General features: G+C 32.6%; 9 protein-coding genes and 1 non-coding gene across 10 annotated transcripts, besides 4 other annotated features; 3 read left to right on the top strand and 7 right to left on the bottom strand.

Annotated features, from left to right (window-relative positions):
- Positions 1-219: 219 nt before the first annotated feature.
- On the bottom strand, positions 220-921 carry TVAGG3_1045450 (cytidylate kinase protein; the record flags this gene model as incomplete). Its single annotated transcript, XM_001584355.2, has 1 exon — positions 265-921. One exon carries the CDS (start codon positions 919-921, stop codon positions 265-267), a length of 657 nt encoding a protein of 218 aa, XP_001584405.1.
- A 190-nt stretch (positions 922-1111) lies between these two features.
- TVAGG3_1045440 (transcription-initiator DNA-binding domain ibd family) lies at positions 1112-2269 on the top strand (the record flags this gene model as incomplete). Its single annotated transcript, XM_001584354.2, has 1 exon — positions 1112-2023. One exon carries the CDS (start codon positions 1112-1114, stop codon positions 2021-2023), a length of 912 nt encoding a protein of 303 aa, XP_001584404.1.
- A 314-nt stretch (positions 2270-2583) lies between these two features.
- TVAGG3_1045430 (uncharacterized protein) lies at positions 2584-3760 on the bottom strand (the record flags this gene model as incomplete). The annotated part of the gene is made up of 1 exon (XM_001584353.2): positions 2672-3688. The coding sequence occupies one exon, from the start codon at positions 3686-3688 to the stop codon at positions 2672-2674; it is 1017 nt and encodes a 338-aa protein (XP_001584403.1).
- A 74-nt stretch (positions 3761-3834) lies between these two features.
- Positions 3835-3909, bottom strand: TVAGG3_1045420. The gene has a single exon. It is a non-coding gene; the product is annotated as a tRNA-Met (tRNA).
- Positions 3910-4042: 133 nt separating this feature from the next.
- TVAGG3_1045410 (armadillo (ARM) repeat-containing protein family) lies at positions 4043-6540 on the bottom strand (the record flags this gene model as incomplete). Its single annotated transcript, XM_001584352.1, has 1 exon — positions 4084-5385. The coding sequence occupies one exon, from the start codon at positions 5383-5385 to the stop codon at positions 4084-4086; it is 1302 nt and encodes a 433-aa protein (XP_001584402.1).
- Positions 6541-6686: 146 nt separating this feature from the next.
- Positions 6687-7727: a mobile genetic element.
- A 93-nt stretch (positions 7728-7820) lies between these two features.
- Positions 7821-9226: a mobile genetic element.
- A 57-nt stretch (positions 9227-9283) lies between these two features.
- On the top strand, positions 9284-10633 carry TVAGG3_1045380 (protein ubiquitination; the record flags this gene model as incomplete). Its single annotated transcript, XM_001584351.1, has 1 exon — positions 9284-10633. The coding sequence occupies one exon, from the start codon at positions 9284-9286 to the stop codon at positions 10631-10633; it is 1350 nt and encodes a 449-aa protein (XP_001584401.1).
- A 1144-nt stretch (positions 10634-11777) lies between these two features.
- TVAGG3_1045370 (protein ubiquitination) lies at positions 11778-14525 on the top strand (the record flags this gene model as incomplete). Its single annotated transcript, XM_001584350.1, has 1 exon — positions 11807-14524. One exon carries the CDS (start codon positions 11807-11809, stop codon positions 14522-14524), a length of 2718 nt encoding a protein of 905 aa, XP_001584400.1.
- Positions 14526-14608: 83 nt separating this feature from the next.
- Positions 14609-14636: a mobile genetic element.
- A 91-nt stretch (positions 14637-14727) lies between these two features.
- Positions 14728-14755: a mobile genetic element.
- Positions 14756-15238: 483 nt separating this feature from the next.
- On the bottom strand, positions 15239-16645 carry TVAGG3_1045340 (PAS domain domain-containing protein; the record flags this gene model as incomplete). The annotated part of the gene is made up of 1 exon (XM_001584349.1): positions 15239-16645. One exon carries the CDS (start codon positions 16643-16645, stop codon positions 15239-15241), a length of 1407 nt encoding a protein of 468 aa, XP_001584399.1.
- Positions 16646-16951: 306 nt separating this feature from the next.
- Positions 16952-17836, bottom strand: TVAGG3_1045330 (uncharacterized protein; the record flags this gene model as incomplete). Its single annotated transcript, XM_001584348.1, has 1 exon — positions 16952-17836. One exon carries the CDS (start codon positions 17834-17836, stop codon positions 16952-16954), a length of 885 nt encoding a protein of 294 aa, XP_001584398.1.
- Positions 17837-17956: 120 nt separating this feature from the next.
- TVAGG3_1045320 (uncharacterized protein) lies at positions 17957-19822 on the bottom strand (the record flags this gene model as incomplete). The annotated part of the gene is made up of 1 exon (XM_001584347.1): positions 17957-19822. One exon carries the CDS (start codon positions 19820-19822, stop codon positions 17957-17959), a length of 1866 nt encoding a protein of 621 aa, XP_001584397.1.
- Positions 19823-19899: the final 77 nt, after the last annotated feature.

Here is a 19899-nt window from a genome sequence, read left to right as displayed (position 1 = left end):
AATGAAGTTACATCATTAGGAAATCTCAATAGCTTGAGCATATTCTCCTAAAACATAATATAAATTAACACGCTATACTTATGATAATATTTCGAAAAAAATTATAAATTTGGTCAATTAAACGAATTAATGCATTTTTGCTGAAACATATCGCAAATATTTCATTGTCAAAAATTGAATTTTTAATTTTTCCGAAAAAGACAGTATTTAAATAAAAAATTGCTCTTTGAGAATTAACGTTTATGCATAGTAAAAATCAATTTCTTAGATAAGAAGGCAGCACTTTGAGTTCTTAACAGCTTCTTCGACCTTATTCTGAAGTTTCCAGTGTTTCTTGATAGCTTCAACGCAGCTTTCGTGGACCTGGTCAATGGAGCGGTTACCGTCGATCTCAGCGACCTTTCCCTTACCCTTGTAGTGTTCGATAACTGGCTGAGATTCTTCGATGTATGTCTTCAGTCTCTTCTTGATAGCCTCTTCGTTATCATCAGCACGGCCGGAGGTCTCACCGCGCTTGAGAAGACGGTTGATAAGAACGTCCTCAGGTACGTTAATGTAAAGGCAAGTAACTGGTTCTCCGAGCTCAGCGGCGAATGCCTCGCACTGAGACATCTTGCGTGGGAAGCCATCGATAAACCAGTGCTCTTCCTTAGAGCTTGACATTTTCTTCTTGATGAGATCAATAACGGTCTTATCATCGACTAATCCACCGTTCTTCATGATTTCAGCAAGCTCTTTGATCTTGTTGAGTTCTTCCTCTGACATATCCTTTGGTGGATTTTCAAGTTTCTTAATTGTCTCACGAAGGAGATCGCCTGTGGAAAGATAGCCAATACCATACTCCTTGGCAATGACAGCTGATTGTGTGCCTTTTCCTGATCCTGGGCCACCGAGAACGAAAATGAAGTCTTTAGTCGACATCTAACGAAAATGAATACAATTTTTCAAAAAACGAAGCCAAAAAATTCAGAACTTTACAAATTCATTCGAGAAATGTTAAGAAAATAACCGTGAAAAAATTAGATTATGAAGCAAATCAGATATTGAAAGCATCCAATTTTAAAAAAAGCGAAAAGCAAGTTTAATAACTTTACATGTCGGTTTTTATTCAATGTCCCACACACAGCCAGGATCTGATGACTCAGATGATGCATGGGCCACCGTTTTTGATGCCATCGAGTACAAGGATGGGGACGAGGCAGATATGTTTGCCGTAGATCCATTTTCAGATTTCTATTCTGGAATGCATCAAAATCAAATTCAAAAACAAAATCACTTTGCATTTCAGCCTTTACCAGACGGACATACTGGAAATCCAAGCATGGATTCCGCAAGCACAGACTTTTTTCACCGTAGAACAATTTCTTCGCCATTAATCCAGCTTACCCCAAGCCAGCATCCATATAGTCCTCAAGTATCACTTCCAGGTGTCCAAACAACGCTCAGTTTCTCTCCATCGAGGATTTCGCGCTTGTTGGCCCCAGTTGATACTCAAGCTCGGGCTCAAGAGGATGCTACGTTTATGTCTTCGATCCATGATACGACCCTCGTCTTGAATCCTCACGCTCTAAGTTTTATACCTTATACTCTTTGGCAAGAAAGAACATATTCGTTTGGCGAACTTGTAACAGATTTCTTCCAGAGAAAGAACCACGCAAGTTGTAGATTTTCATATAAGCTTTACAATGCGCTTAAACTTAGTGCAATCAATGATAAATTCGCATTCCTTGTTGGAGTCCGATGGTTGAACGAGCAGATAATTCGCGTGGACAAGCGTGCTTTCGCACGTTTGCTCGGAATTAAATCTATTGATGGTAGCTTGTTCCATCAACAAGGCAATTTCCCTTCACATGGCTTCATAGAGGTTTCTGCTGAGGATGTTCCGAAGATTTGTCCGGATGTCGATCTTACCGGTGTTGATTATGATACTGTTAGATTGTTGTACCACGGAGACGGAATCTTCCTAAGAAGTGCTCAGGAAGCTGATTTAGCTAATTGTAAGTGGGCGAGCTCACGTCGTTAATCATGGAATTTAAATACATTGTTGTATGAGGTCAAAAATTGTTTTTAATTTTTTTTTAATTACACAACAAAACATTTTTGGATTCCTCATTACAACATTGTTTTTTTTAAGATTCACAGCCTTGATATGGATTAATTTTATTTTATATTTTTTTGTTATATTTATTATTATTTATTGATTTAAACTATGCATCTAACAACATTCAAGTGCTCTTTCATATCCCAGATTCTCAGCTAATTATAACCCCATATGACAATCGGCTTACTATAAAAATCTTATTTTTCTTAATTTTGTATCCGAAAAATTATTTTGTAGACCATGGAGAATCTAATCCGAATAATAATTTCCTTTCATAATAAGATTTTTTTCCCAATGGAAATTTTGAATGAAATAAGGTGAATTCTAATATTACAAATAATTAAGTTCTTCCTTCTCATAATAATAAATCACCTAACTATACAGAATTCAGATCAATTTGGAATTTGAAATTTTGAAAATCATTGATTTATGGAATGCAATTGAAATGATTAGCAATGATTTCATTAAATATGTGGGAATATTAAAGGTAATAAGGCAAATAAATCGAAATTGAAAAATTTTGGATTTTTTTTGAAAGAAAATTAAAAAAGAATTAGCAATAATACATTTTTATGCATTGTTTTGTCGTAAAACAGCGATAATCTTGGAGTTTGAACCAGATACCTTGAGAATTGCGTGGAGAATAACACCCATGAAAGCAGTATCGAATTCTCCTGCAAGAAGGACTGCCTTGTCTTTCTCAATGACATCACCGAAGACTTGGATGGAATGTGTAAGCATTTTAGACTCTGCTTTGTCAATACCCTTTTCTGTAAGGAACTTACGAGCACGAGAGAATACTAAAGCAGCGCAACCAAGTCTGAATCTCTTTGCAGCTAAGTTTGCAAATCCTGCACGAGAAATTTCACGAGCAAAAGCAACAACCCACTTTGGCTTGCATGTCTTGAGGAAAGCTATCAAGCGAGTATAGAAATCAATAGCAAACTGGCTGTTATCATCGACATTGATATCTTTGAGTACCATAAAAGCAGTAAAGAAGAAACGCTTCTGGAAATTGGGGAGCATATCCAAAAATCTTATCAATGACTTCTGTCCGGTCTCTTGGTTTAAGAAGTAGACCAAATTTTGATGTTGTTCTGGTTTTCCTTCAACATCAAAGGCACTTGTCTCATCGAGTTCGATGAGGTGGACACAGAAACGAACATAAGCATTGATAGATGGCATATTTCTCTCTGGTGATCTGTTGAGCTCTTCCAATTGGATGAGCTTTGCCCAGAATCTGTTGATAAGAAGCTCGTTTGATTCGAATGGGAGAGAATAATCAAGTTCGATGCCTGAAATTGTATTAAATGGTTGTGATTCGATTGAATGTTTAAGACGTGAAACACCTAAGCTTGGTGTATCAATATCAGCAAAGCCTTCATAACGCTGTGATTTATTGCTTTGAACTTTGATTGGTTGCTCTTGCTTTGCAAGACCTTTTCTCTTTTGGTCAATGCAGTTGAAGTAATAATCATCACCGGCACGGTCGTTCATCATGTAGACAAAACGCTCGCTCATGGTTTTAATATCCTGAGTCTTCACGGCCTTAAAAACAGGAGCACCTGGAGGAATCTTGATACTCATTTTTTTCTAAAAGTGACAAATCAATGGAACAAGATGTTCAAATATACTATATTATGCGATTTTTCAAATTCCTTATAAATCATTAATCGAAATGAAACCAAAAAATTTTCATTTTGATAAAAAACTGAAAGAAATTTTAGCAAAAAGAGCGATGACTGGACTCGAACCAGCGACCTTAAGGTTATGAGCCTTACGAACTAAACCAACTGTTCCACATCGCTTCCACGCTATCTTTAAACAGATTCTAATATTTGACAAATATTTGACACTTTTTAAATAAGATAACAACATGACTTTCCTAGTTTAATTTTAAAGTTATTTTCTTCAAATAGTAATATAATATTCTTTATAAAACTAATATAAACAATCTATACAATATTTCAATGATATCATGTTTAACTATGACGTCTTTCTACAAGTTCGAACACCTTATTAAGAAGAATGTATCCATCATGAGAAATGGACATCGATTCTGGGATACTATCATAATCAATAACGACGAAATCGGCAAAACAAGGTTCTTTTGAAATCAGATGATACAGGCATCTAATAGCGGTGTCGTTAACAGATTCATCATCTGTGCACTCTCCAACGAGATAGCTGAGGAGAAAAGCAAAAAATCCGTCTTCAATTAGGAAATGAAACAAACCTTGATCATTGATATGCATTAATGTACTGCACACAACATCAACAAGGATTTCAAGAATATTAAAGTATCCTTTTTGCAAATAAAGAAGAAGATTTCTGAATTGTTGGACTGTTGGCTGAAAAGCGTTATTTTCAAGCATTTGCTTGTAGATTTTAACGATTTTCCCAATTCTCATATAGTTCTCTTTAGGAATTGATTCGAGTAGTAAAGAACAAATGTTGAAATTTTCCATGAAACCAACGCCAACAGCTTTTGTTAGTTTATAGACTATATCAATCGTAAAAGATCGCTTTTCTTCATTATTTAAGAGATCTAGTAAAATAATATGAAGATTATTTTGCATTATTTTATTTTCGTTTCCTGAAACATGTTTAGCTAGTTCACATAAAATAGCTTTTTGTATTTTTGGTTGTCCTAATAGTAAAGATTGATTTAGAAGTTTGAAATAATCTTCAATATTTTCTTCTGAAATTCCTTCAATAAGACTGACTAATAAGGTAGCTACTCTTTCTAACTCGATTGATGCTGAATTCGAAAATTGAACAATGCTTTGGAAAATTCCTAAATTTATGAAATCAATGCAAATTTGCTTGTGACTAACTGCAGAAGATATAATTATCAAAGAATATATTGCCAGGCGTCGATCTTTTCCGTGCAAGTGAAACATTAGTAATTTTTCAAGTGCTGGATTAAAAAATTCCGAGACAATTCCATTTTGTTTTAAAGAAAACATGGCCAAGATATGAATTATAGGAACAAGCTGGCGTTTTTCTAGTTTTTCTTCTGTTAGTAAGGAAATTAAAACTGGCAATAATTTGGGGTTAACGTGGTCAATTGGTACCTCTCCAAGAGAGAGTAACACGTTATCTAAGATAATAATATTTTCATGCGTGCCATTAACTATTAAATTACTGAGTTCCCAAACATTATATTTTGATTCGCTTAACCATTCTGTAAGATCAGGCTCTGAGTATTCGTTGAAGCAAGAAAAATCAGGTTTTTTGTTGGTGATAACCCAATCACCTTCATCTTCTTTATAATTACTCATTTACAATGATTAGAAAATTTGATATGAAAAGATTTTTATGCGAGTGAGAAGGGATTCAACACTTCTTCTTAAATATTCATGCTTAGTTATTGTCTTGAAGAGGGTTCCATGCTTAATATTCAAAATTTTTATTGACAAATAATGAATATTTGTATTTATTGCAAGTATCAGCAATATAGCAAGCACATTATGTTTACATTATGCTAGATATAATGCGAGAACCATTTGGTCACTTTATTATGGAAATCTCCCTCTTCCATCCACTATTATTACCAGCGAGAACCAAAATGTCACTGCATTTGAAAGCAAATGCTTCACCTACATATGCAAATTCATCAACATTCATGATTGAGCTATTTCTTTTACAAATACAGAAAATTTTTCCATTATAATATGCGAAAATGTATTTCACAAAGGCCCAGGAACAATACATATTGATAGCAATAATGAAAACAGTATTGTCATTGATAAATTTTGTTCATTTGAAAGTGTCGCTACTCCAAGTGGCCATTTTACTCATTTCAATGGCAATATCAACAGCACAATCCTCCAAGGATCAATTCATAATGGAGGAAATACGATAAATGCAGTAATGATTTGTCAATATAATGGCCATTCTTCACTTTCAAGCACGAACATTTCGAATTGCATATCGCATCAAGCAACTGCTTTTTATTACAACAACCTTAAATCAACCACAAATGCTTCATTTTGTAATTTTGATAATTTAGTAGCAACAACTTTCATAATTACGCAGTTTGAGTCCACTACAGGAATTGTTGTAAGATGTAATTATCTAAACAACACCCAGAAAGACACATGGTGGGGTTTAGTTTTTGTTGCTTATCGAAGATTTGACATTTTTGATTCTTCGCTTCAAGATAATCGAAAAAACGGAATAGGAACTTTATTTTCTACGAATCAAGGACAGATTTTTGTATTTAGATGCCATGTTGATAAATATTCAGCAAATTCTAATGTTTATACTTCTAGTAAGGCAACAGATTCATTCATTAATGCTTTAAAGTTTATAAACATAAATCCTTGTGAAGGATCATTATTAATCGCACAAAATAAAGATACAAAGTTTGCATTTTTTAATTGTTTTATGCTAATTTCATTAATAAACCTATATGATGAAAAAATTCAATAAACTCTGTTATATCATGCCAATTTCTGACAATCACTTTTTTTCCCCAATGATTCTAAAAAGAATTTATTTTTGATAATTTGACGATAAATAGTGATGGTAAATTTTATAAAAAGTGACAAAATAAAAATTTTTTTATGAGTGATATTAAGGGTGCACTCGTATGTACGTTTATTTGAGAGGAGGAGGATTACCCTCTCAATTTTGAGGGATTCGTTAGTTTATTTTCTCGATGAATATGCAATAAAATTTGATTTTTACCTTATCAATATACTTCATATAATATACACATGTTCATGTAAAAACTTTTTTCCAAAATCCTCAGGAATTAAGGGATTTTTGAATTTTAAGAATTTTTTTCGAATTTTTTCGAAAAAAAAATATTTTCAGAACAGCCTTAACGGCTAAGATTTAGGAACAATGTTAAGTATCAAAAAGAAAGGAGGTCTGATATAGACAACATATATCGTTGAAGGTTGAAAAAATCTCTAATATTTGAGCCCAAAATTTCAAATTTTAATTTTTTGAAAAAAGAGGCCACCCGTATGTACGTTTATTTGAGAGGAGGAGAATTATATTTTTGAAAGGGTGAAACATTATGAATATGTTAATTATATAATAATATGTATTATTATAAAAAAGAAAAAATAAAGCACGTTAAAATTTTTCTTTCTTGATTTTTTACAAAATCTACTTAGAATTATGCAAAATATGACTAAATAATTATAAATTTCAAGTTAAATTTTAATTTTGATAAATAATTTAAATTTCAAAATATCAAGTTCAGTTCGACTATGTATGTAGTAATTCCTCAATAAAGTGCCAAAACCCTATTAAAATATATGAACATTTTCAACATTTTAATGTTTTTATTTAAAAATTTGTTGGAATATGAGCTTCAAACAATTATTATGTAAATAAAAATAATTAAATATATGTATTTATTCGTATTACAACCGTAGTAAGTCGATTCTTCCTTTCTTCTACTGAGTTTTGAATTTGATTTCGAATTGTAAAGAGATTCAAAGGGAAAATACTAGCGGATAAAAACTACCTCCATGAAAGGGTCATAATGGAGTCAAGTTGTATTTTTTGATATTTTTTGCTTTTCGAGCCTAAATAGGTAGCCAAGATAATGCCTAAAAATAAGGTTCTAAATTCTGAAGTTTACATGATCCTCTCGTGTGCACCCTTAAATTTGTTGTTGATTCTCAGTATTGCAGAAATTCATCTTTAGTTAAATATGTAAGTGATTTTTGTTTCGTTATCAATGGTCATCGATTTTGGCAAACCCAAATTTTAGCTAAAAGTGACAGGGGAAAAAAACGTTTAGTATTAAAAAAAAGACCGATGAGAGCTTCGTTCGAAATATAGAGGGAACTGAGAATGCGCAACCATTCTCAGGGAATATTGGATGCTATTCCCGTTCCCTCTGTATGGAAAATTGAGGTTTTCAAAGGGAGTTAAAATAATATCAAATTTATACTAATTTACTTCAAAATACAAAAGTATTTGACAGCTAAAATTAGTTACTTTAGCAAGCCTATCAATACCCTTTTACGATTATTGTTACTTTTTCGAAATAAAAGTAAAAACAAATTTATACTAATTTACTTCAAAATACAAAAGTATTTGACAGCTAAAATTAGTTACTTTAGCAAGCCTATCAATACCCTTTTACGATTATTGCTACTTTTTCGAAATAAAAGTAAAAACAAATTTATACTAATTTACTTCAAAATACAAAAGTATTTGACAGCTAAAATTAGTTACTTTAGCAAGCCTATCAATACCCTTTTACGATTATTGTTACTTTTTCGAAATAAAAGTAAAAACAAATTTATACTAATTTACTTCAAAATACAAAAGTATTTGACAGCTAAAATTAGTTACTTTAGCAAGCCTATCAATACCCTTTTACGATTATTGCTACTTTTTCGAAATAAAAGTAAAAACAAATTTATACTAATTTACTTCAAAATACAAAAGTATTTGACAGCTAAAATTAGTTACTTTAGCAAGCCTATCAATACCCTTTTACGATTATTGCTACTTTTTCGAAATAAAAGTAAAAACAAATTTATACTAATTTACTTCAAAATACAAAAGTATTTGACAGCTAAAATTAGTTACTTTAGCAAGCCTATCAATACCCTTTTACGATTATTGCTACTTTTTCGAAATAAAATAAATTTATTATCAAAAACCTTTTTTTTCTTAGTAAAAATAAAAATGTTATTTTATATCAAGTTTTTATTCATAAATTTTTATAATGTTGTATAAATTTCATTAAAAATTTACGTACATATTAAGGTACTTATCTTAATAATGAAGATTTTATTTTGCAATAATATAAACGAAATTTTTTACCTTATGAACTTTTGATGGAAATATGCAAATTTAAAATAATAAAGAAAGCCGCGAGCGAAGCGATCGGCTTAGTTCGAAGATTTTGATTCAAATCTTTGCTGATCTGTAATTCGCGGAAGCCGCGAGCGAATCGAGCGGCTTAGGTCTAAGATTTTGATTCAAATCTTTGCTTATATTCCTTAAATTCTTTATGAAACTCGCAACAGTTCCATAAAAAATTTTAAATTCTAAACTGTCGAAATTACCGATCGGTAATCACACCCTTCACGGGTGTGTCACTTTTTACAGGTGTGTCACTTTTAGCTAAAATTACCCCTACTCCATCGATTTTATACAACACAATCACACGCAGTTGTTGTAAGTGAAACAGTTCGAAACATGTTGATTACAGACAATAGTACACAAGAGATTAATATTGATATTAATACTGATATTAATAATAAAGATTCATTTGAGAAAGCATTAAACATTTTTTGTAAGTTTGTTCAAGAAGGATATGTTTCAGAAAACATCGACATCGAAACAAGTGAAATTATTTATGATCTTGGTGTTCTTCTCAAGAACGAAGATTTTATTTCACAATACAAATTCATTATTTCATCAACAATTATCAGTGAATCAAACATCGAATCATTCATCCGATACAGTCTTAAAACATGTGATTTCGATAAAACATGTTCATTCATCGCATCTCATATCTCTTTTCTTGGACCTTCAAAACTTTGTCTTCTTTTTGAATCTGTTTATCATTCTATTGCATCATCATATTTTAACGAAAACATCGATAATATTTTTGTTGATTTTATTTCAAGTATTTTGAGTAATAGATATGTTTTTGTCTACAACGAAGATGATATCTGTGATTTTGTTATTTCATTCATCAAAACATTTTCACCTTTATTATCATTTTCATCATCATTTTCAGAAACATCAAAATTCGATAAATTGATTGAATTTATCAGATTCGAATTCTGCACAAACGAAACAATTTCTCGTTTCATCAACTTTTATTCTTCATTCATCAACTCTTTTGATCAAGAAATGAAAACAGGAAATAAATCAAATGACAATATTCAAAACGAAAATGAAATCTTCACTCATTTATTTGAAACATTAATGTTATCATCAAATAATAACAATAATGTTAAAGAAATCAATCAATTTAATAAGATTTCAACAACTGATGAAAACATTAAATTTATTGAAAGATATTGGATTTCAAGAGAATTCATTAGTCTTTATGAAACATTTGTAAAATGTAGTCAAGAACGAGATCTTTATTCAATCAAATATGCGGTTAATAATGGATATCATAAAGCACCCTATTTTAATATGACAGTAGTTCATTATGCAGCACAATTAAATAATTTATCTCTTGTTCAAGATCTTATTTCATGTAGTGTTGACCCTAATATGAGAGATAATAATCTACGAACACCACTCCATTGTGCTTGTTATAACAATTCAATCGAAGTTGTCAAATTTCTTCTTACGTTAGATGAAATTGATATTAATGCACAAGATATATATGAAAATACTCCTCTTCATGATGCATGCAATAAAATGAGAGAAGAAATTGTTAAAATTCTCATAGGATTTAGAGGTATTAACATCAACATAAAGAATCGTCAAGGTAAAATTCCTATTGACATGACTCACAATACCAAAATTCATCTTCTTTTAAACCAATCTCTAGAAGCTTGTGTGTATAAATTAGTTCCAATATAAAGCTGATAGTGGTATAATAAGATGATTTTGCCTTAATTTATGAACAAATGCAGGTAGTATATAATAAAAATCATATTTAATAAATAAAATTTTTGAAATGCTAATCTAAAAATAAATAAATTCAGAAGGGCTCCCACACTAAGGGCAAATCGCAAAACCTTCTCATATTAAGTATAGAAGTACTTATATGAGGGAATATAATACCATAGTTTATTAAGTTTGTTTTCGATGTCTATCTTAAATTCATAATGAGATTCTTTCCAACTTTGAGTATAAAGCCTTGCGTACATAAAATATATCTTCTATATGTTAACAGTATAAATAAAATACATTTGCCATATATGTTTGTTGATTAATTAAGCTAATTCAAAACGTATCATTCATAGCTGATATGAAAATGAAGAATATGAGCTAATATTTGCATATTACTATTGGTGCAAAATATGTTAGCATTGATATTAATCTCAGATATTGTAAAAAAAAATAAAAAATAATTAAAATATGAAACTAATTTACAGGCATATATTAGAATATGGTTATGAAAGTTTTGATTTGCTGATTAGAAATTTAGTGAACCTAGCTTTATTGATGAAAATTGAATTGAAATTGCCAGAAACTAAGCAAAATGGCATGAATTAGATAGGGGATTATTCGTGTTTGTTCATATTAATATGAGAAATCAATCAAATGATGCAATCAAACAATTTTATTTGTCGAATATTCCATAATTCGTTTTATTCAATATAATTGCAACATACTCGAATAAATTTGAAATAGTGCGAAATATTGAGATTATTCACCGATTCAGAATTCGTTGAATATTCGAAAGTAATGAGAAAACAAAATATTATACAATTTTTTTGATTTTTGTTAAATTTTTTTATAAATAAACGATCGACTATTTTAAACGTGCACACCTCAAATATTTTTTCGATTTGATTTTAAAAACTTTTTATTGATATGTAATAAGCAAAAAATTTCGAAATAATCGTCGAAGACTGTAGCAAATTGAGAGGACAGACCTAATCGTACTTTTGTATCTGACGATGGATATAGATAGTATAATATATTGTCACACCAAATTTCATAGTTAGAAATTTTTGGGATCAAAATTCGAAGTGGGATTACTTCTATAAATTCAATTTGAAAGAGGAGAAAAGAAATCAGACTTGAATGTCTTTCGCTGGACCACGAAAGCTTTTACCAGACGATTTCGAACATGTTAAGAGACTAAGTCTTTCTGAACTACGCATGATTGATGTTCTTAAGGAAAAATCAACAAATAACGAATTTATTGCAATTACACATACAAAATTTGGTATAAAAGATAGTAGGAAGAAATCATTTTTTGAGAGAGTAAATGCAATGGCTTGCTTACATCATCCAGCTGTTTGTACTCTTTACGGATATTTCTTACCAGATAACGCTGAAAAGAAATGCCCGACTTTACTGTTTAAAAATGCAAAGAGAGGATGCTTGGGTTACTACATTGACAAATCTCGCTTGAGATCAACAAAATCTTATCTAGAGCCACCAAAAATCCTAAAAATATTGCTTGGAGTAGCTTCAGCATTAAAGTATTTACATAGTCAAGGATTTGTCTGTGGTGATTTACAGCCTACTTCAATTTTTCTGAATGAAAATTATGAACCATTGTTGTATCCAATTTTATCCACACATAATGCCTACAGAAAATTAAATGTCGCAACGTTCGATATGGCAACAGATTTAATTTCCCCGCCGGAATTACTTTCAGGAAATTTCAAAAAAATTACCCCCGAAAGTGATATTTATGCATTTGGAATACTCACTTTTCGATTCATTTGCAAGAAAATCGTATTTAACCAGGTGGATGTTTCTCTTTCGTTTTCACAAAATATAATTCAAGGAAAAAGGTTTATGATTCCCCAATTTAGCTACACCTTTTTGAGAGAAATCGTAGAAAACTGTTGGGTGCAAGATCCAAACAAAAGACCATCAATGGCTGACGTTTACAAAAAATTAAAACAAGATTGTCCAATTTTTTTGCCAGAACATATAACAGAGCCATACTTAAAGTACGTGGAATCACTTGATGCAAGTGTAATCCAAAATCAAAGCGATAATTCTTTTGATTCCCAAAATTCAGACAAAAATTCAATATTTTTGACAGGATACTCTTCTGATGTGTTTGATATCAATCAGTTGAAAGAATCTGCACCATATAAATACATTAAAAATCATCCAGAATTATCTCAAAATAAAATCTTGAAATTTAAGTTCATTTTGAAACTCCAGAACCACATAATAGAAACGAATCCAACAAACTTCGAAGATAATATCAAATGGATATCAAGAAATGTTGATTTTGATTCTCCAAAAGGAATTGACATATTTATCAGAACTTTATGCTTGGCAGCACTTGTTAGATGGAGAGATATCACAACGTATGCAAATATGTTCAAAAAAATTCTAACTGTAATAGGAAATTCTAATATTACTTTGAAAGAATCATTTATTGACAAAATACTTAAGGAAATGACTTTCTATGAGCCATTTCCTAAAATGAACGCTGTTTTGGCCTTACTACGCGTTCTGACAGAAACAAGATGTTATTTACCACAAAATATCGTAGAAATCATCAAAAAATTCTACGAAACAGGCGCGAAGATCAAAAAAAATGCCTGTCTTCTGTTTGCTTACTTCGCAGATTTCGTTTTTAAATTTGATCAAAAATTTTATTCAGAAATCTGCCAAGAATACGAAAAATACCAACACGATCCATTCTTTCCACTTCCATACCGCGTATTCTACCAAGAACTCAAAGAATCCTACGAAAAAGATTGGAGTATTTATTTGAATCACCTTCACAACGTCAAAGGCTCTCATGGACTAATTACAGAACTCATCAACGATGATATTGTTTCATTCCGAGACAACAGGAAGATTGACGATAACTTTATCCACTGTAAAATTCCGGCCAATTTATTTGAGCCATGTCATATTTTGTCAAACCGACCAAACATCACAATGTTCTGTGCCGCGTATTCATCTATCAAGATTTTCTCAAGAATGATGCAATTCGCGAACTTTTTCGTTGTCAAAGACGATAAAGGTAAAAGAACAAGTTACTTTACCGGTGTAGGAGGCAGTGAAAGCATTTACAACTTAGTTTCACCGAATTTCACTGTTTCTAATGATATTTTGATCGGAGCTTTGTGTTTCCACCAGCACAAAATTGCCATCAAACAATTGAACAGAGACAAATGCGATCCAAACGCTCCTGATGTAGATGGAAAGTACGGAATTGTATCTGCATCGGCTTATAACAATGTGTTTGGAGTGTTGCAACTATTGATGAAAAACGTCAACCCTTTGATCCATGAATCTTTCGAAAAAACAGCTTTACACTCTGCTTGTGAAAACGGTTGTTTGGAGGTTTTGGCGGTTTTAATTGTTTTGTGTCCACTTCTTGTTAATACGAAGAACACATTTGGCCAGACACCTCTGCATATCGCAATTGAACATGGAAGAAATGATTGCGCAAAGAAACTCATCAGATCACAAAATATTGATTTGAATTCAAAAGATGATGATGGTTTTTCTCCACTTTTTTACGCAATCAATCAAAAAAACATCGAAACAGTTGATTTACTGTTAAATGATGAAAGGTGTGACATCAATCTACAATCTAATAAAGGATACACGGCTCTCCATTGGTCTGCAAAACATGGAAATGATGAAATCACAATTAAACTGCTTTCTAGAAAAGATATTAATACAGAAATCGCTGACAACAAAGGAAGGAAAGGAATTGAAATGATTTCTTCAAATCTAAAGGAAAGATTTATTAATGGAGAGTTCCAGAAGAAAGAAGAAAATACCATGAATAATGGTCCTTGCAGAATATAACATTTTTTATATTATTTTTTTTGTTTGTATGTTTGTAAATAAAATCAATATAATATTTTGCGATTAATCATGAAGTTTACGTCTTTAAGGGTGCACTTACCACTTTTTGACACACTCTCAAAAAGAGATATAGGGGTGTGAAGCTTCATAGATAATAAAACCTTAAGGATGCCCTCACCATGTCAGATTTATACTTTGTATATTTAAGGATGCACTTACCACTTTCTGTCAGATTTAAACAGGAAATTTGAGAGTGTGTCAGTAGGTGGTAAGTGCACCTTTAAATATACAAAATCCAATCACACACAGATATTATAAGTGAATCGGCATGAAATTTCTTGATTTCCGATTTGTTAATTCAAAGATATATTGCTTCATCAATAATTATCACACAAGCATTTCGAACAAGACGCTATTAATGCACATTTGCACCAAATAAAAAATTAGAAGATAATAAAAAGAAAACAACTAATTATTCAAATTGGACTTCCCGAGAGTGGAGTTATCTGGAAAGAAAATTTTGAGAGATGAATTTTATATCGAATAAATTTTATCAGCATTGGATTAATTATCTATGTTTATATATAATTATAGAGACCTATCAAACAAGGCGATACTAAACTCCACGCGAAACACCCCATATTAATAATCAGATTTTGAAATTTCTAAAAAAATCTGTAAGTTTTTTTTATAATTAACATGTTATTTTTATTTTTATTTGATGGTGAATTCATCCAAATTCATTGACATTTCATTCAATTTATCAACAATGTACACGTTCTCACCGCAGATCTGTTCTGGGTTCTTATGAGATACCAAACCTTTGACTCCCTTTGCTTCTTCCAGAGCTTCTTCAGTCAAAAACAGTTTTCCTCTGAAACCTTTATCAGAAAGATTGGAAACTCTCAAGAAATCTTTTACAGACAATTCGACTCTTGGGAAGTCCATCTTCAGAGGAATTACTCCGAAATCACCGAAGTGAATAATAGCACTCAAAGTTGCCGCGTTATTAGAAATACTTTGTCCGAAAACTTCCAAAATTGACAAAGCGAATTGAATCAATTCTTCTTCACCAATTTTCACGTCATTTTCATTTTGTCCGAGTCCTCCAATGAAATACCACGTTGGAGCATCATTACACAAATAAGCAATCGAACTAAATGACGTAACAATGTCTTTAAACGTTCTCAAAAACAGTTGACAACCATACAAAATTTCATCACTTCCTTCATCTTCAGAAGCAGCTTTGACATTAAATGCCAACAATGGTTTCTTCTCGTAAATCTTTGCAACCATTTGGTCCTGTTCCGTCAATGATCGAATTACTTGTTTAGTTACAGCGTATTCAAGTAATTTCTGGGTTAAATCGGATTCGTTTTTGAGTTTGTCTTCGAGTTCTTTCTTTTTCGTCAAATTCATTATGTGGACAATGTATTGTGTTGCCTTTATATTCTTTCCTTCAATGAAATCTTTGTCTTCGTCATGAACGGCGCCTTTCTTTTCATCACAAACGCCAATTAACCTGATCATCACTGGAGTATTCGATCTTTCGCGGACTTCCATCGCTGTGACGATTTCGCAGAAGTTCTGGGCTGCAACACCGCGACTTAACTGCTGAATGGCCTCTAAAAGTGCGTTGAATGGATGATCTTCGTTTTCTTTGAATGGTAAAACATGGGAAAAGATCTCGTCTAGTGGTAAACCAACAGTGGCTTCGCGACTTGTGCTTAAAAGACTGTAAAAAGCGTTGTTTGCGAAAAGAAGACTCAAATCTGACTCGAAAACAGCGAAAGGAACGGTCATAGCGTTCAAGAAAGTGGCGCCTGATGGAGCACCAGTCTGTTGGTCTGTAAATTTAGAGGATCCGTAGTCGCATTCGCCTTGTAAATATTGCATCAGTTTTGCTTGGTCAGAGAGGTCGATTGGATCAATGAACTTCAGTGGTAACTTAACGGAGGCAACAGCTGAGATAAGTTCGTGTCTTACAGGATTTGAAAATCCGAAATAAATAATAAACATTAAAAGATAACAGACAACACATATAATAATAAGTGTATTCTGAGAGGTTGTTACTTTCTTTGCTGTATAATCATAAGAATCTGTTAATAAAGCGTCCATCATCGGGAATAAAATATCATTATAAGCTTCTCGAAGTCTTGAGCTATCTTCTGACTTGAGGGATATCTTTCCTGATGTCTTGTTCGAAGCTACTGTTATGAAATCGTCGAATAAGGCTGATAATGACCTGCATGAGTTATTTGAAGTGTCATCACAGTTTGTCTTGAAGTGGGCATCTTGGAAAACCTTCGAACTATACAGATGATTACTGATTTTATCATTCTTCGATGAAAATAGTAATGCGAAATGATCTTTGGTCGCTTGGTCAATCAACGATGTCACTTTTTCGAAATCTCGGGAATCCTGAGATCAATGATAGAGAATTAATGAGGCTTTCAAGGTTCTTTCTGAGATAACTTGCATTGTATACATGCATCTGTTCAATTCCTTGACTTGGAAGTCCATAATCAAGAAGTTTACTGTTGCAATGATCAAAGGCATGAATGTGAACGATGTAAAGATCATTAAAGCTTTGGTAGTGAACTTTGGAGGTAAAACAGATGATTGATCTCCACTATCATTCACCAAAACCTTGAATGTATCTGCAACGTTCATAATCTTGTCTTCTCCGGTCTCGTCTTGGCTCAGATCCGTTGTACTTCTCGTATGTCCCATTACTGTTGACGTAAGAAGAACAGAAATTGATCTGTGGTCGGTTCTTCTTGTATTTGCAGTTCCATCAATGAATTTCGATATTGTTGACCTTGCCATCGTCAAATACAAAGAGAATAAATACTTCAATTCCTCTTTGAGTCCGTTCATAATCGCAACAAAACATGGAATTGCAACAAAAAGCTCCAAAGCCCAAGCAACAGCATAGAAAATGTAACTGACCAACGATAACTTCTTCGATAAGTCAGTATTCGTATCGTAAACATCCAAAATCGACTTTGTACTCAATTCTGCCGCAGAATCGATATTTACTCGAACTCTGTCCGACAAAGTATCATTTGTTGGTATGTACGACATCGAATTTTCGTAATACAAGAACTGTGATAACATATTTATCAAATTTGTCTTTGTTGTCTGAGTAAAGTTATCCATTGTGTAGTTAAAATCAGATTGGTGGTCTGTCTTCAACTGATCACGTAGTGCGCCTGAAGGAATCTGCATCAGAATTACATTATAAGCTTCGATCATCTTTTTCGTGAAAGAATACCAATTATCACGCTTTTTAGTCTCTGCAGATGTCATAGGTATTGATTCAACAGTCTTTATGTCATAAAAATTGTTCGGAGCTTGAGATAAATAATCCGAACAAATTCCGAACTGTTGGAACAAGTTTACAGACCTACCAACGTAATCAAACAAATATTAGCCGCCAATAACAGTTGCCAGAATTATCAAATTAACGAAAATCAGCGCAATTGCGAAAATTAAGTTCATTTTCGTCAAAGTTATAACAGGTCTTCGATCAGTAGCCTCTTCAATGGCCTGTTTGAGTATGTTCATGTTGATTTCCGTGTCGATTGTAACGGTTGTGTCCTCTAATTTTGGATTTGCTTGGCAAATTGCGTCGGCGTGAGCGTGTTGGCAGCCTGTTGTTTTGAGGAACTTGATGTACTCCTTGAGGATAGGCGTGGAAAATGGATATCTGAGGGCTAGATACGTCCATTTCTTGTTTAATTGATCGATGATGTGTTCAAGAGTGAAAGCGTGGCGTGACATTGCAGTAATATCACCCTTGTAGCATGAAGACCATATCTTCTGAAGAACTTGCTGGCATTTCATTGCTTGAAGGTTTTGATATAAGATCTCACGGATTAAAGAAGGTGAAAGCTCGGCAGAAGACTCACTTTGGGATGTAACGATTTGGAACATGATCGCTTCTTGTATTAATGATGGTTTATTGTTGTCCATGAAATTATCCATCAAATTTGCAACGAAAAGCGTCTGATCAGGAAGCAGGAATGAAAGGTGCATAAGCTCAAAAAGAGCAGATTGGAAGTTTTGGATCAAAAATTGGATTAATGATAAATCCATGAAACAAGGATGGCTGAAAATACAAGCAATACGTGCAATCCGCACTGCCTGCCTTGCGTTCTTGATGCCTAGACTCTCATAAGAGGTTATCAAGTCATCTGTAATTTCAGGTTGATTCTCTGTTTCAATTGGAGTCATTGGCTTGCATTGGTTGAGCTTTTTGAGGCTTCCTTTGACCACGGCTTGGATGATTCCGTGGGTCAAAACGTTGATAACCATTGGTAAACCAAGCCAAAATACAATTCCAACGGCAACTCCTACGTGAAACTGCACGAAAGAGTAGGTAATGATAACACTTTCAAAAACACATGTAGCAAGTGTGATAACGAAGATGAATTCGTATGCAAAGAACGAAATATAATAAGTAACTAAAGCTTGGTAAATAAAGAATGGGATAAGGAATATAACAAGGTAAACAGTTAACACAATACCATATGTCTTTGCACTCACGGTCCTTGTACATTCAAGAAAAGTGAAATTGAAAACAATAAAGAAGTCGTAAGAAACAACGCGCATGACATCTGGGCACCAGATAGCCAAAGGATTCTTCAGATTTGGACTTGGACTTGTTCCCATGCAAAAAGAGAAGAATGAAATATTCATGAAATGAAGTAATAAGAAACATAAGGCAATTAAGGATAAAAAGAAGTTGCCAAATGTATAATGAACGAAAAATGCTCTAAGCTGCTCTGAAAAGATGCAAGTCATTGAACATCTGAATATTGGAAGATAAATTGAGTTTAAGTAAAAGTAAACTGTAACTTTTTTGGATACTTCCTTGCGCTGTTTAACTTGATTGATGATAATAAGTGTAAAAACAAGAATTCCAATATCAATAAGTCCATAAATTACAAATATGACAATTTCGACGATTTTGTTCGAATCTAATGGAACAAATCGTATGATAATTTCAAGAATTTTGGTAACTTGGAGAAGTCCTGGATTTACTTCCCAAATTGCTTTACAAAATGGTCCAGTAACCGCAATGGCGAGGTCTATGAATGTCATTATAAGTTGTAACCAAAATACCCAAGGGACATTTGTGACTGTACGGTTGACTAAGTGAATGAATGTGTAGACAGCGTTCTTCCTCGCTGAAATAACATACCTTTTTCCAATCTCAAATGTCTGAGCATCGGCTTTTTTACTTAAGCGATGACCTCCAAATGTATTAAATCGCTCACCTGGAGAGATCATCCTTAAAAGCTCGTTTTTTAAAATTTCAATTCAAAAGAAAACGATAATTTTTACATTGAATCGAAAAAATCTTGATA

The sequence above is a fragment of the Trichomonas vaginalis genome, chromosome I (genome assembly GCF_026262505.1).
Source record: "Trichomonas vaginalis G3 chromosome I, whole genome shotgun sequence".
In the NCBI taxonomy this organism is placed as follows: domain Eukaryota; phylum Parabasalia; order Trichomonadida; family Trichomonadidae; genus Trichomonas; species Trichomonas vaginalis.
Note: the sequence above shows the minus strand (reverse complement) of the source record. Positions and strands in the feature narration are given on the sequence as shown.